This window comes from Schistocerca piceifrons, chromosome 7, assembly GCF_021461385.2.
Source record: "Schistocerca piceifrons isolate TAMUIC-IGC-003096 chromosome 7, iqSchPice1.1, whole genome shotgun sequence".
NCBI lineage: Eukaryota > Metazoa > Arthropoda > Insecta > Orthoptera > Acrididae > Schistocerca > Schistocerca piceifrons.
This window is the reverse complement of record NC_060144.1, coordinates 118,653,220-118,669,708: the sequence shown is the minus strand read 5'-3', so window position 1 is coordinate 118,669,708 and position 16,489 is coordinate 118,653,220. Positions and strand designations below refer to the sequence as shown.

The window sequence follows — 16,489 nt, the reverse complement described above, 5'->3', positions numbered from 1 at the left end:
TATTAGTTTATGTTGTATGACAAGTTGTTGATGTATTATTTTTGCTGCATTGTCATGTCTTCTGGGATATTCTGTATTTGCTAGTATTGTACATCCGCTTGTGATGTGATCTACTGTTTCTATTTGCTGTTTGCAAAGTCTGCATTTATCTGTTGTGGTATTGGGATCTTTAATAATATGCTTGCTGTAATATCTGGTGTTTATTGTTTGATCCTGTATTGCAATCATGAATCCTTCTGTCTCACTTAATATATTGCCTTTTCTTAGCCATGTGTTGGATGCGTCTTGATCGATGTGTGGCTGTGTTAGATGATACGGGTGCTTGCCTTGTAATGTTTTCTTTTTCCAATTTACTTTCTTCATATCTGTTGATGTTATGTGATCTAAATGGTTGTAGAAGTGGTTATGAAATTGCAATGGTGTAGCCGATGTATTTATATGAGTGATTGCTTTGTGTGTTTTGTTAGTTTCTGCTCGTTCTAGGAAGAATTTTCTTAAATTGTCTACCTGTCCATAATGTAGGTTTTTTATGTCGATAAATCCCCTTCCTCCTTCCTTTCTGCTTAATGTGAATCTTTCTGTTGCTGAATGTATGTGATGTATTCTATATTTGTGGCATTGTGATCGTGTAAGTGTATTGAGTGCTTCTAGGTCTGTGTTACTCCGTTTCACTACTCCAAATGAGTAGGTCAATACTGGTATAGCACAGGTATTTATAGCTTTTGTCTTGTTTCTTGCTGTCAATTCTGTTTTCAGTATTTTTGTTAGTCTTTGTATTTTTCTTTTAGTTCTTCTTTAATATTTGTATTATCTATTCCTATTTTTTGTCTGTATCCTAGATATTTATAGGCATCTGTTTTTTCCATCGCTTCTATGCGGTCGCTGTGGTTATCTAATGTGTAATCTTCTTGTTTAGCGTGTTTTCCCTTGACTATGCTATTTTTCTTACATTTGTCTGTTCCAAAAGCCATATTTATATCATTGCTGAATACTTCTGTTATCTTTAGTAATTGGTTGAGTTGTTGATTTGTTGCTGCCAGAAGTTTTAGATCATCCATGTATAGCAAATGTGTGATTTTGTGTTGGTATGTTCCAGTAATATTATATCCATAATTTGTATTATTTAGCATGCTGGATAGTGGGTTCAGAGCAAGGCAGAACCAGAAAGGACTTAATGAGTCCCCTTGGTATATTCCACACTTAATCTGTATTGGCTGTGATGTGATATTATTTGAGTTTGTTTGGATATTAAGTGTGGTTCTCCAATTTTTCATTACTATGTTTAGGAACTGTATCAATTTAGGATCTACTTTGTATATTTCCAATATTTGTAGTAACCATGAGTGGGGTACACTATCAAATGCTTTTTGGTAATCAATGCATGCGTAGTGTAGCGATCTTTGTTTAGTTTTAGCTTGATATGTCACCTCTGCATCTATTATCAGTTGCTCTTTACATCCTCGTGCTACTTTGCAACAGCCTTTTTGTTCTTCATTTATAATTTTGTTCTGTGTTGTATGTATCATTAATTTCTGTGTAATGACTGAAGTTAATATTTTGTATATTGTTGGTAGGCATGTTATGGGGCGATATTTTGCCGGGTTTGCTGTGTCTGCTTGATCTTTAGGTTTCAGATAAGTTATTCCATGTGTAAGAGTATCAGGGAATGTGTATGGGTCTGCAATGTAACTGTTAAATAATTTAGTTAGATGTGAATGTGTTGAGGTGAACTTCTTTAGCCAGAAATTTGCTATTTTATCTTTTCCAGGGGCTTTCCAATTGTGCGTAGAATTAGGTGACTTCATGTTGCAAAATTATCACTTCAGGCAATTGTGATATCATCTTGTATGTGTCTGTTTCTGCTTGTATCCACCATGAATGCCTGTTATGTTGTACTGGGTTTGACCATATGTTGCTCCAGAAGTGTTCCATGCCTGTTATGTTTGGTGGATTGTCTATTTTAATGTGTGTGTTATCTATTGTCTGATAAAATTTCTTTTGGTTTGTGTTGAATGTTTGGTTTTGTTTCCTTCTATTTTCACTTTTTTTGTATCTTCTAAGTCGTTTGGCCAATGGTTGTAATTTCTGCTTCTTTTCATCTAACTGCTCTATCGCTTCTTGTCGTGAGATTTTACCTAACCTTTTTCGTTTTTTGGCTGATATTTCATTTCTTATAAATTGTGTTAGCTGTCCGATGTCTTTCCTCAGTTTTTCTATTCTGATCTGCAGCCTGTGTTGCCATACTGGTTTTATGGGTTTCTTCTGTGTGTTGGTTTTTTCTGATCTCTGCCTAGAGTGTATATTTAGTGCAGTGAGTGCTCCTATATAAACCAGTAGTTGTAACTCTTCCATAGTTGTATTTTCATTTATTTTTTTGTGTATGATTGTGTTGATAGTTGTTATTGTTGTTTCGACTTGTGGGTTATTTGGTGGTCTATGCAAGAATGGTCTAATGTCTGTATTTGTGTCTTTGTATTCTATATATGTCAGCTAAAATTTTTCTTCTATATCTAACATGTGTGTCACTTCATGTTCTATTTGTGCTTGTTCTCGTGGCTGTCTTAAGATTTCATTTTCCTCTGATTGTTTAATTGATGCGTGGTGTTCTTCGTTTGTTTGCTCTGGGATGTTATTATTATTATTATTATTATTATTACTATTATTATTCTCAAAGGCAGCTCACAAGTTCTGCTCAGTTAAATGAGTCAATATTGTGTCATAGGCCACTTCCTAAAACATTTTTTAAGAGATTGGAAGAAATTAAAATGGTCGGTAATTATAAATGGTTCCCTTATCTCCTCTTTTGTACTAACTAAAATGGTACAAAAATGGAACCCTCCACAGACCCATAATGTATACCATGGCTGCCAGCCATGGCCTTTAGTGGCACCATCAAACTCAACTTCATGTCTGCCATCCTAGCAAGCAGCTGCATACTTCTCCACCCCTATTAGAGCAACTGGTCTCAAGACGAATTGTCCACCTTCCATTGAAACCTCATCCTGCCCTGATCGTCTGCAACAATATCTATGGACACCAATTGATGGCCATCCCAGTAACTTATCTGTTGGACTGTGCACTGCCTGCTTCTTCTACCCAGGTGGCCACTGCAGGGAGGCAGAGGAAATGTAATGGCACTGCCCAACATCACTATGGAAACCAAGTACCTGGCACAAACATTACTCTCAGTCACTGTGGCATGACTATCTAGACAGCTGTTGTCACCTGGAGCACCCTCTGATGAAACTACACCTATCAGAATCCTGCATCTAAGCTGTTCCAGAGCTACTCATGGCCAGTTTTATATTAACTAAAGTGGAACAAAATTGGAGCCCATTATGTGTCCATAATTAATACTATGTCATCCACCCACAGCCTTCTGCAGCAGCATCAAAATCAACTTCATCTCTGCCATTCTCATCAGCAGTGACACAGCGGACATGCATGATGGTCAGTGTATTGGTTTGTTGCTCACTGTGGACTTTGATTAGAAGTGTTTACCTTTTGGACTCTGTTAGTAGCTGGCTGGACTCTGACATTTCACAAACTGGACTTTAATTGGACTGCTTACTTAAAGATAGCTTGCACTGTTCTGAGGAGCATTCCGTAACATATCCCAATTTGTTGAATGAACAGGGACAAGTCTCTCTTAGTTTTGAGCTGAGTGTAGATCACCTCTGCAAAAAATTGTTTAAGGTAGAGTTTTATTTTTTTCCTCCACTACCTGCTTTATAAATTTCTCCTCAGAGCTCTACCCTAATTTTTCTCTGACCACTGTGACTGAGTCATTGCTTATAATTCTCTGATACAGCTCATCAGTAAATTTTATTGTTAACATTTGACCATCGTGGTCAAATAAACCATTGACTATTGGCTTTAAAACTAAAGTTCTGCAAGGTATTTGGTCTAAAATTTAATCGTAAATGGCTGTTGCACTATGTCCTTATATCCTGATATGGAAATTTATTGGGCAAAATAATCAAAAGCTGAGTACCTACAACTCTGGGATTTCCTGAACTTGCAAAAAATAAACATTGAAAGCTCCGGTTACTACATATGCATTATTAAAACCATCTCCAACTGCTTTGTGAATGTTAAAAGTACTTCCTGCTGGTGGATTGAAAACAGTCAGTACAACAAACTTGTGTGTTTCCTGGCCCACTATTGTAGCACAGAATTCAGAGGACTGTTGAAGACAATATTGACCAAGTTGAAGGTCATGGGACAGAACTCCATTTTTCTTCTTACTGGTTTGAGATTAATACAATATTAGTTTGCATCCATAAGCATGAATATGTTCAATTCCAATGATTTCTGTGTCATGTTTTTACATACACAGGTCTGGTAACATTTTGCCTATCTTTTGCTTCTCCTGTGTGGGTATGAGAGGTTCATCCTTTTTATAAAAGAGATTTCTGATGTTTTAATCAAAAATGCTAAATGCATTTTCTTTGATATCCATGAGGTTGACAAAGTATTTTGTTGTGCTAATAATGGTTTTAACTGTAACTACATTTATTCTGCATTAATGTCTTTCAGATGAGTTTATTGAAAAAAAAAAAAGGAAAGGGAATATAGAGAAGGGAATATAGAGAAAGTCGTTCTTACCAGAAGCACGCAGATGCAAACTATGCCACGTATGCTTTGACTGAGTGAGAGACAGTGCATCACAATGTGTCTGATGTCGTCCTGAACTGTATAATTAAGATTACGGTCCTAATTGTTGCCTGCATTCTCCACTTTTACTACATAGAAGATTCTTCCCCAGTAAGTCTCAGCTAGTGAATAGTAGTTAGACATTCCGTCATTGTTGATCAATCATTCTTGGTTAGTCTCTGTTAAGAAATCAGTCACTACTAAGCACAGCTGGTCAGTCAGTTGCAGTTAGGTAATGTAAATAGTTGTGTTCCTGACGTGTTGAAACACGAAAAATTATTCTGTTGGTATACTCTGCAACATTTACAAAGCCTTTGACTGTGTTGAGTTTTCCTCTGAATGTACTAGGTTACATTTTGCTGTTGGAACCACTACTAATATTAAGCAATATGGTAAGCATTTATTGTTAATATAGAGTACAGATTAAATTCTTGCTTCTCTTTTGTTAAAGTATACGTTGACTTCCACATCTGTTAAGTTTTTCTGCTTCTTGATGGGATTAATGGAACCTGATGAATAAATGAATGAACGACAGAAAATGACCAAATTATTATTATGGTAGGTACTGTACTGTAAACATGTAAGTATTGATTGTTTCCTGGTTTACATTTTCAAAGTTTATAGGCATTAGAAAATGAGCATAAAAATATTGTCTCATGAAACAGTATTGTATAATACCACATTGCTTCAATGTGAATTTCAAAATGGAATACTGTCATAAAGAATTAACGTGACAACCAATCTTTCTTTTCTTCTTTTTCTACTTCTTCTTTACTCTTCCTCCACTTTGTCATAATCTCTGTCTTCTTTCTGGTCTTTCTCTTTAAAACTGATTTCCCACTTTATGTGTGCTGTCCATCTGTCTAGTCTATATCACAATTTTCAATTTTTCCAGCTTGGTGCTGTTCCAGTCATCTCAGAGCCACATAAGGAGGAAGAAGGGTGGGGCATGACCCATACTGTCTATCAGTGGATAATGTAATGTCTTTGTCTACTGGACATGTCAGACTGTCATAATGGGAATAGGAAAATGGTTAAGACAACACTGACACTCATCTTTCTGAGACTTGAACTCTTGTCATTTTTCCATATTTTCACACAAACATGGTTTTAAGAAATCTGCCTTTCACAAAATATGAAGAAAAAGCAACACAAACAAAGAGAAAAAGGAAAACATTGAGATCTGCAGAGAGTGAAGTTTTTCTAAAATCTATTTTAAACAGCCACACTGACTGATGTGCCCCAACAGTCAACATATCAAGATTTATTAGTGTATCAAATTATTTAGGAATAAAAGACAGGACTCATCCAAAGGCAGAAGCGCTGCATTGTCAGTAGGTACACAGACAAAAGGTACAGAGCTTTTCTAGTTTGCAGAATGAACCTCATTTTTCAAGGTTGTAGAAAAATGTGCACAGAAAAACACACACACACACACACCTGACTCCCTACATTGTGCTCAGTCGATGGCCAGCTATTTCCTGGCCCATGGTGAGTGTACTAGGGTGAGGTGAGGGTGTGGGATGAGGTGAGGGATGGAGGCAGACAGGAGCAGGGAGGGGGTTGGGGGGAAATGTCTAGTGGCTTGGGCATGAGTGGGGAGCCATCTGTGGCTTAGCTAGGGGTGCAGGTAGAAGAGCGCATGTTGTGCTTCGCTACATGTTGTGCCACTGGGAGGTCCACTTTGTTACTGGCAACAGTTTGGTAGTGGCCACTCATTCTAGTTGACAGATGGTTGGTTGTCATATCAATGTAAAATGCTGAGCAGTGCTTGCAGAAGACGGTTACATAAAATGGCTGCTTTCACAGGTGGCTCCTGATGGGATAGGATAAACCTGTGACAGGACCAGAATTGGAGGTGCTGGGTGGGTAGATTGGGTAGGTCTTACATCTGGGTCTTCCAAAAAGGTATGATCCCTGTGGCAGGCAATTGGGGATGGGAGTGGTAGAGGGCTGGACTAGGATGTTGTGGAGGTTGGGTAGATGGTGGAACACAACTTTGCGAGTGGATGGAAGTATTTAGGGAAGGATATCCCTCATGTCAGGGCATGACGATAGATAATCAAAGTGCTGATGAAGGATGTGGTTCAGTCATTCCAGTCCTGGGTGGTACTGTGTGAAAAAGGGGGGGGGGGGGGCGCTTCTTTGTCGATGGTTCTTGGGTTGTATGTGAGGATCAGGTGTGTGTGGGGATATGGCATGGGAGATCTGTTTGCGAATTAGGTCTGAAGAGTATTGCCTGTCTGAGAAGACCTTTGTGAGGCCTTCATAATTCTGGGCAAGGAATGTCTCATCACTGCAGATGTGTTTACCATGAGTGGCCAGGCTGTGTGGGAGGGAATTTTTGATGTGGAAGGCGCGTAAACTGTCAAAGTGCAGGTACCCCCCACAATAGAGAGAGAGAGAGAGGGAGAGAGAGAGAGAGAGAGAGAGAGAGAGAGAGAGAGAGAGTGTGTGTGTGTGAGTTTGTTTGTTTGTGTGTGCACCATCCCCTGATTCCGTATCTCCCTGCCTCCATGTCAGCTAATTGTGTGCTGCTATCTCATGCCCTCGTCTGTAAAACTGTGCACTCAACTGTCTGCCATCTGCTCGCTCTACCTGCATCTCTAGCTGGCCAACAGATGGCTCCCCACTCTCCCATGAGCCACTAGACACTCACCCCAACCCCCTCCCTGCCTCCCAATTCTCTCCATCCTTCACGCCTTTCCACCCCGCATCCCCACCTCACCCCAGTATGCTCACCGTGGGCCAGGAAAGAGCTGGCAGCTGGCTGAGCACAATGTAGGGAGACAGGATCATGCATGTGAGTGTGTGTGTGTGTGTGTGTGTGTGTGTGTGTGTGTGTGTGTGTGTGTGTGTGTTTGTGTGTGTGCATGTGTGTGTGTGTGTGTGTGTGTGTGTGTGTGTGTGTGTGTATGTGTGTTTATGTGCATGTTTTTCCTATAAGCTTGAAAAAGGAAGACATTCCAAAAGCTAGCAAAGCCCTGTATCTTTTGTTTGTGTACCTATCGACAACACATCACTTTTGCCTTTCAGTGAATTGTCTCCTTTATTCCTAAATAATTCATAATTCTAGATCAGAACTTTCTGTATATTATTTATTAGTATATCATTAAGAGACAAATGTGTGAACATATAAATTACAAATGAAAATCATATTAAATTAGGAAGCTGTATAGTAGATATTGTACCTACAATGTATAAGCTGGTCAGAAATGAGTTCAAGTAAGTGACTGAGATACACAGAGAATTCAGAATATGAGACATTATGAAGAGCAGAATGTCTGTCGGTACATGCAGAAGAAAGATAGAAAGAGAGCTAGAAACAAAACAGACATAAATAAATTCTTACCCTTCATCCTTAAGATGTTGATGAATCAGATGCAATATGTTTCTTTTTCTTTGTAAGGTCTTTTTCTCTTCCTATAAAACAAATGTATTTTTAAAATTTCATGCATTTGCATTTATAAATCATATGAACACTGATTTTTTTATGCACACAACATAGGCCTACTCTGCAGATTCCATGAAGGACTTAAAATTCCATGACCTTTCTTCTCTGCATCCCTCTGGCTCCTTCTGCACATATTATATTCATAACAGAAACCAAAGTGTCAGAAAACGAAGTTCACCACAAGAATTAAGCCAAACTCAGAAAGGAGTTCCTCAAGGATCAGCAATTTTTGTTTTTTCTCAAAACGACTCTGAAGGGTTAAACAAAATCTACAAAATGGCTGAAGAATACTAATGAGAAACCAAAACCCACTTTATCAGACACAGTGTAAATGATATCTGAACATGTCTGTATGGCAAACAATTGTCTTAATATTTTGAAGACTCATACAAAACAATTACATATACAAGAACAACATGCTGATGCTAGAATCAAAATTACTGGCCTTAACCAGCTGAAGCATTATCTTCATAAACACCCATATCTGCACTCGGCATAACAAGAGTGCTTCCCATTGCATGACATATTTGTGTTTCTTCATGTTCCATTTGCGTATGGAGTGAGGTAAGAATGATTGCTTAGATTCCACTGTGTGCATTGCCATTAGTCTGACTTTGTCTTCACAGATAACATGAACAGTGAAGAATGACAACACAAGAATACATAGCAAGTCAAGAACTCTGCAAATTTAACAGTTAGCATAATGGAAGGGGGTCTCAGCTGCAAATTACTATGATAATATGTGTATCTTGTCTTATATAATATCAAAAGTGACTGAAATAAGTACAGCAAAAGAAGAAAACTGCATCAGTGAGTTTGAGTGTACACCAACCTGACCTAGACATGATTTTTTTAAAAAGAAAGCAAGAAACACATTTTGTGAAGGATTTTGTGCATTTTAGATGCAAAGTGAGACATCGTTATAGTTGTGTGAATGCTAAGAGGAAACAGAAAATATGGGTATGTACAAAATGTGATGCTCATATAGGCCAAAGACTTGTGAAGAAAGACTGCATAGCTGAGAGCATCACAATGCTGACTGACAAACACATTGAACTGAAAAATAATAGTGTGAATTTTAAGAGTGACAACCTAGAATCACTACAAATGGATTCAAATGAAGATAACAGATACATCATTGAACTCAAACAATTGTTGATGTCGACAGAGCAAGATTTTAAACCAAAGCGATGTTTCACTTAAATCCAAGAACATAAGGACTTAAGTGCATTATGTGGTGCCAGTGAGAAATAAGTTTGACATTTGGACATGTATAAGGAGAAAAAAGGGCCAAAAACTACACTAACATAACAAAAAGATCTGTATGGAAAGAACAAAACAGTAAAGTGGCAATGAAATGTGCAGCAAAAAATACAGACAAAATGTGAGAAGAAGGGACAGCAACAATTCTGAGTGACAATCACAGACATGGTATCACCAAAATCAACTTTAATGTAAAGGTATTTAGCTTTATTAAGCCAGGCAACATGTCAGCTGAAATACTGAAGATGACAAAAATCTTCAGAAGTCAACAGTTTAGTTTTGAATGATTTTATTTTGTTAATAGTGGGTTCCAGTTAATTATGCAGAAACCAATCACAGACAGCAGTTACTGCTACTGTATTGAAAACATAGCACACACAAATGTAATAATTGTAAACATCCTGCAACACTTGGATTTAGTGGCTGGTCATGTGTTAACACTGGTATCTGCAGAACAAACTTGCAAATCATAAATGAGTGCAGGAATTTTAAGAATGTACAAATTGTAGGTATAATCTGCTTGGGATAAAGGTATCACATGAGACATGGACTATGTCTTAACTACCTAGGAAACAGTTAATGGCAAAGAAAATTATCACTGCTGTAGGGAAACTAAAAACTACAGGCACATGCAGAACAGTGTGTAACCAGTTGCTGATTATTTACTGAATAACAAGAAAAAGAAGTGAGATAAAACACTGATGAAAACAAAGGCAATGTATATTGAACCAAGTATTACAAATGGCAACAATCAATTAATGTCAACACCATCAAGAGGATACCTCCTGACAGAGAGCCAACAATCAAGGAAGTACAGTATATAAGATTTGCCAACCAATGAACAAGTGAGTCTTACAAAATCATCATCATCAATAACAGCAGTACGCAACATAAGATCCAAAAGCTCCACATAAAAATCAGCAATAGCAACACCAGAAAGTATTCAGAGAATGAACATCAGACCCAGAAGAGACAAAGAAAAATTATCATCTGCAACAGCAGCAGCAAGCAGTCAGAAAATGCAACTGACAACATGAATGGTCACAATAAATTTTTATCTTCTTGTAGCAGAGTAAGTCGAGATCCATTCCATATGCTATTATTCTTCAAAAATTTTGAATGTGTTGTGAAAAAAGTACTAAAGAAAAAAGAAAACTGTACCAACTGCACTAACTTCGATATTGAAATATCGAATTCTGACAAGCAGAATCAACATCTTTTCTCAATATCTTAAAGTCATTAAATTTATTCTGTACAAACAAGAGTCCTACTGATAAAGAAGTCTGGTGAAATAATGTTATTGTTAACTTCTCTGATGAGATTTTTACCATTAGGCATTGGGAGGGATGTTTCTATGACCATGAACCATTACTCCTCACACTCTATAACAAAGGTCATGTCTCACTAATAAAACCACACAAGAAGAAAATGTAGTGACTCGGTTGAGAGGTCAGAAAGATGAGTTTGTAAATTTGTCTGCTGATACACTACATTATATAAAATGGGATTTTGTTTGTATGAACCACACATTAGACAAAGTAATGTTGAAACTATGTCTGATAGATTCTTTTGCAAATATATTGATGTGTGATACATTTGTTCATCTCTAAGAAAGAGTAATTTCAAAGGTAAGCATAAAGCAAAGTTGTCAAACTGGTATACTGGGTAACTTGAAAGCATTAGGGAACAAATGTTGCCATTGTGAAGTGCACAGAAAAATAACTGTAAGATACACACTTTACAAGCAGATGTGGATTACAGAAAATATCTGAAATATATTTTTTTTTATATAAAACTAAGCTCCCTCAAGCAAAAAAGGTAAGCTTTAAATGGTTACAGAAACTGCTCCAAACAAGTGAAAAGTGGCATGACAGATTGTCAGACAAGAAACTCTCTTACCCACATACTAGAAGTGTCACTTGAACCAGACCAATCAAATAAGTTCTTTGTGTCTTTAGTGAAAGAAACTGGAAACAGAATCAACTTTGCTGACATGTCTGCAAGTGAACTATTTGACATACCACTGCCAGTAACCAGTCTTTTCAATAGAAAATTATCTCATTAACTGATCGTAATAGCAGTAAAAAAGTTCTCCAGCTTTAAAACTATGAATAATTACTGGCTGCTCAGCTACATTTTCAAGAAAGCTATTCATTTGATCTGTGAACATTTATCATATATTTTTAAGAAATGACTTCAGTTTGGAATAATCCCTGAATCATTAAAAATTTCAAAAGTTATTCCGATTTTTAGAAAAGGAGACAAAAAACTCCCTCAGAATTACTGATCTATCTCAGTAGTTTCTATAATATCCAAGATATTTAAAATTCTTATATATAATCAACTACTTAATTATTTTGAAGACAATAACCTCCTTACAGACAGCCAATTTGGGGGAAAATGTCACATCAGTAATCACATTAACTGATCATAATAGCAGTAAAAAAGTTCTCCAGCTTTAAAACTATGAGTAATTACTGGCTGCTCAGTTACATTTCCAAGAAAGCTGTTCATTTGATCTGTGAACATTTAGCATATATTTTTAACAAATGACTTCAGTTTGGAATTTTCCCTGAATCATTAAAAATATCAAAAGTTATTCCAGTTTTTAGAAAAGGAAACAAAAACCTCCCTCAGAATTACTGATCTATCTCAGAAGCTTCTATAATTTCTAATATATTTGAAATTCTTATATATAATCAACCACTTGATTATTTTGAAGAAAATAACCTCCTTACAGACAGCCAATTTGGGGGAAAATGCCACATCAGCAGCTCTTAACATTGTATACCAGATAATCACTGTTTTTAAATTAAGAATATGGTCTCACTTATTTTATGTGACTTAAGTAAAGCCTTTGATTGTATTCTTTATGAAATATTGCTTCAGAAACTTAAATTATATGGGGTACATAATACAGCAATCAAAGTAGTTGCTTCATACTTAAATAACAGCAAGCAATATGTCTCAATGAGAAACAGACTTTCACTGATGAAAATTGTTGAGACAGGGACACCACAGAGATCAGTTCCTTGACCTTTTCTTTTCATTATTGCTATCAATGATTTGCAACATCACATTCCCCAATCTATGGTCTGCTGTGCACATGACACAACAGTAATTGAACTAGCCAAAACGCATCAATATTGCAACAAATCACTATATGCTCCATTGAAAGGTTTCTCCTCTAACAGACTTCTGTGTAACCCTGAAAGATTCATCATCTTCTTTTCAGACTACTTAATAACATAGAAAGTAAACTTTTAGGATTCCATATTGATTCCAAGATGGCCAGGGGAGAAAAACATTATTCATATCTTCAAAATATTATGAAGGGTAACATACATAATGTGGAAACTGAGAATTTCAGTTACTTCAGAATATTTAAGACTGACATAGTTTGGAATGTTCCAGTCTCACACTGCTGCAATGTGTGCACTCGACACATGTACCCAACATATTGAAGGAAAAATAGGTCATAAGAGAAATATGTGGGGCTGGACCAAGAGTTCACTCTCAACCCCTGTTTAGAAAACACAAAGACAAATTCTTAAATGAAACTTCCTGGCAGATTAAAACTGTGTGCCCGACCGAGACTCGAACTCGGGACCTTTGCCTTTCGCGGGCAAGTGCTCTACCATCTGAGCTACCAAAGCATGACTCATGCCCGGTCTCACAGCTTTACTTCTGCCAGTATCTCGTCTCCTACCTTCCAAACTTTACAGAAGCTCTCCTGCGAACCTTGCAGAACTAGCACTCCTGAAAGAAAGGATACTGCGGAGATATGGCTTAGCCACAGCCTGGGGGATGTTTCCAGAATGAGATTTCCACTCTGCAGCGGACTGTGCGCTGATATGAAACTTCCTGTCAGATTAAAACTGTGTACCCGACGGAGACTCAAACTCGGGACCTTAGCCTTTGGAAGGTAGGAGACGAGATACTGGCAGAAGTAAAGCTGTGAGACCGGGCATGAGATACCTCAAAAATGTCAACACTGTCAGTGATAGTTTGATATCTAAAAAGGTATGACCACATCTGAATCTATATTTTCTGTCACAAATGATATACTGGAATCCCTATGTAAAAAAATTCTCGCCTCCTCTCCCTCCTCCCCTCTCCTCCACGCAGTTCAAGTGACTGCCACATTCCAGTCAGAACTGCTGGTTGCAGTGGCCATGGGTGTATGAGGTATGCTTGCTTGTGTAAATGTGTGTGTGTTCTTTGCTGAAGAAGACTTTGGCTGAAAGCTATAATGTGTAATAGTCTTTTTGTTGTGCCTGTCTGGAACTCAATGGTCATCTGTACAATGAGTAGTAGTCCACCCTTTTCTTTGTACAGTTGATATTCCAACCTGCAGTTTCCATTGTCTGACATTACAGAAGTATTTAAGGATGACATTAACAAGGAATATTAAATGGAATGATTACAAAAAATCAGAATTATGGAAGATGAATGGAAGACTTTGATTCATTGAAAGGGTTCTGTGAAAGTGTGGTGGATTCACCTGTAAAGGAGATCACATACAAATCTCTAGTATGACCAATTCTGAAACACTGATACAGTCTTTGTAGTCCTTATAATGTAAGCCTGAAGACAGACACTGGACAAATTCAGAAATTTGCTGCTGGGATCATAATAGGTTGATATAGGTTGCAGGTGGCCAAGCGGCAGCCTGCGGGCCATATCCAGCCCGTGATCGGTTTTAGTCCAGCCCATGGAAGAAATCTGAGAGAGAGAGAAAGAGAGAGCAAAGTGCTGCATTGTGCCCCGCCCAAGACATATTTTCAGATATTTTCATGTTAACATTAATAAATATTTCATATCCATTGTAGACAATAGAACACTGCAGCTGTTCAAACTGGAGGTAATTTATAGCAAATTAGTTGTAACCAGTTGCCTGTATAGGCACTTTCTATTCCATTCTAACATTTTCAGATGCCTGGCATCACATTCCAGGTGTTTACATTTATTTATGTGTCATGAGCATTGTATCTTTACTAATGGCATTGCAGAACTTTGCAGCAGGAGTATATAAGACAGCTTTCGTAAAACATCCTAAGTAAAGAAATAATGTTCATGACATGTAATTAAATGTAAATATCTGAAGATGGGGTGGGCATAAAATAAATGTGCTCTAAAAATGGGTGTTTTGAGGCATAATCTGCTGATGTGGCATGTTGGAAAAGGGGCACCATTTATATAGGTATGTTACATCATAAGTGTTTACATCACAAACCCACAAGCTTAAGTAAGTATGTAAATCAGGCCTGTGGGTCACCAAAGGTTGCCGATGGCTGAAATAGATCATACAAAAATGTAACACACAAATGCTCCAAGAGCATAAATGGGAATCCTTGAAAAAAAGATGATGTAATTCTCACAGAAGCCTGTGGATAGGCTTAACTAATGTGTATTCAAAACTGACTGTGTGACCATTACACTGCCACAAATGTATATCTCACTTAGAGGTCATGAGAATAAGGTAAGAGAGATTATGGCAGGTACAGAGACATATAGGGACTCCTTTTTCCCCCTCATTCAATATGTGAACAGAGTAAGAAAGATAATAGATAATATTGGTATGAAGTACTCTCCACCATGCACAGTGCAATGGCTTTTGGAGCAATGTATGACTGAAACAGGGAAAGATGATACAATAAGATATAAATGGATAGATTTGAGATATAAAATACTGAAGCCAATAGAAGATTAAATAGACAAAGAGAGAAGACCTAGTAGAAATCCTTGGGCAACACAGGAGATATTGAATTTACCTGACATAAGTAGAAAATGTAAAAATGCAACACATGAAGCATGTGAACTGGAATTCAGACATTTAAGAAATGGGATTGACAGAGAGCCCAATAGTCTACATAAGCATGGTTGGGGGAGGACTGCAAGATTGTAAAAGCATGAATGAACATAGGAAGTGTAATCATCATCTATAAGAATCTTTTGATGAAAAGAATAGCAGTTGCATGAATATTAAGAGCTCAGTTGACAATTTAGTACTAAGCAAAACTGGGTAGGCTAAAAGATGGAAGGAATATATAGAAGGATTATACAAGCAGAAGGAACTTATAGGCAATATTATAGAAAGGTGAGAGGGAATAGCACTGAAAGACGTAAGTCAAAATAAGACTCCTGCAACAGACAAAATTCCCTCTGAATTATTGGGATCCTTGGGGGAGCCAGTAATGACAAAACTATTCCCCTTGGTGTGCAAGATAATATGAGACTGGTGAAATATCCTCGTACCTCAGTACTGATGTTCTTTGGATTTGGAATGATTGCAACGAATGCAGGTGCTGCTATGTGTGAATATTACCAAACTATCAGTTTAATAAGTCATAGCTGCAAAATACTAGAACAAATTATTAACAGAAGAATGGAAGCAATGGTAGAAACTGACATTGTAGAAGATCATTTTGGGTTTCAGAAAAACACAGGAACACAGGAGGAAATATTGACCCTACGACTTATCTTAGGGATAGGCTGAATAAATGCAAACCTACATTTATAGCATTTTTAGATTGAGAAGCCTTTTGACAGTATCAGTTGGACTACACTCTTTAAAATTCTGGAGATATCAGGAATAAAATACTGAGAGCAAAAGATTAACTATGACTTGAACAAAAACCACATTACAGTTATAAAAGCCGAAGGACATGAAATGGAAGCAGTGATTGAGAAAGGAGCAACACAAGGCTATAGCTTATCAGAAATTGTATTCAGTCTGTATATCATGCAAGCAGTAATGGAAACCAAGGAGAAATTTGGAACTGAAGTTCAGGGAGAAAAAACTAAAGCTTTTGAAGTTTGAGGACAACATTGGTATTATGTCAGATGTGATAAAAAAAAGTAGATCATGTGAATGGAATGGATAGCAAATAAATTTTAAGATTAATGTCAACAAAAAGAAAACAATGGCAATGGGTTGTAAACAGGTGGTGTTGAGGGAATTATGTTATGAAACAAGACACCAGAAGTAGTATATGAGTTTTCCTATTTGAGCAGCAAAGTAATTGATAATGGCACAAGTAGAGGGGGTACAAACAGCAGACTGACAATAACAGGAAAACATTCTCAAAAATAAACATTGGTAGAGGGAAACAT

At 37.2% G+C, this 16,489-nt stretch overlaps 1 protein-coding gene across 1 annotated transcript in view; it reads right to left on the bottom strand.

Moving 5' to 3' along the window:
* The window catches only part of LOC124804807 (katanin p60 ATPase-containing subunit A-like 2), a 183,918-nt gene that overhangs the window by 80,857 nt on the left and 86,572 nt on the right, over positions 1-16,489 (bottom strand). Inside the window, exon 4 of the mRNA XM_047265144.1 lies at positions 8,009-8,079. Within this exon, the coding sequence (XP_047121100.1) occupies positions 8,009-8,079 (71 nt within the window). The remainder of the gene's footprint in view (positions 1-8,008; positions 8,080-16,489) is intronic.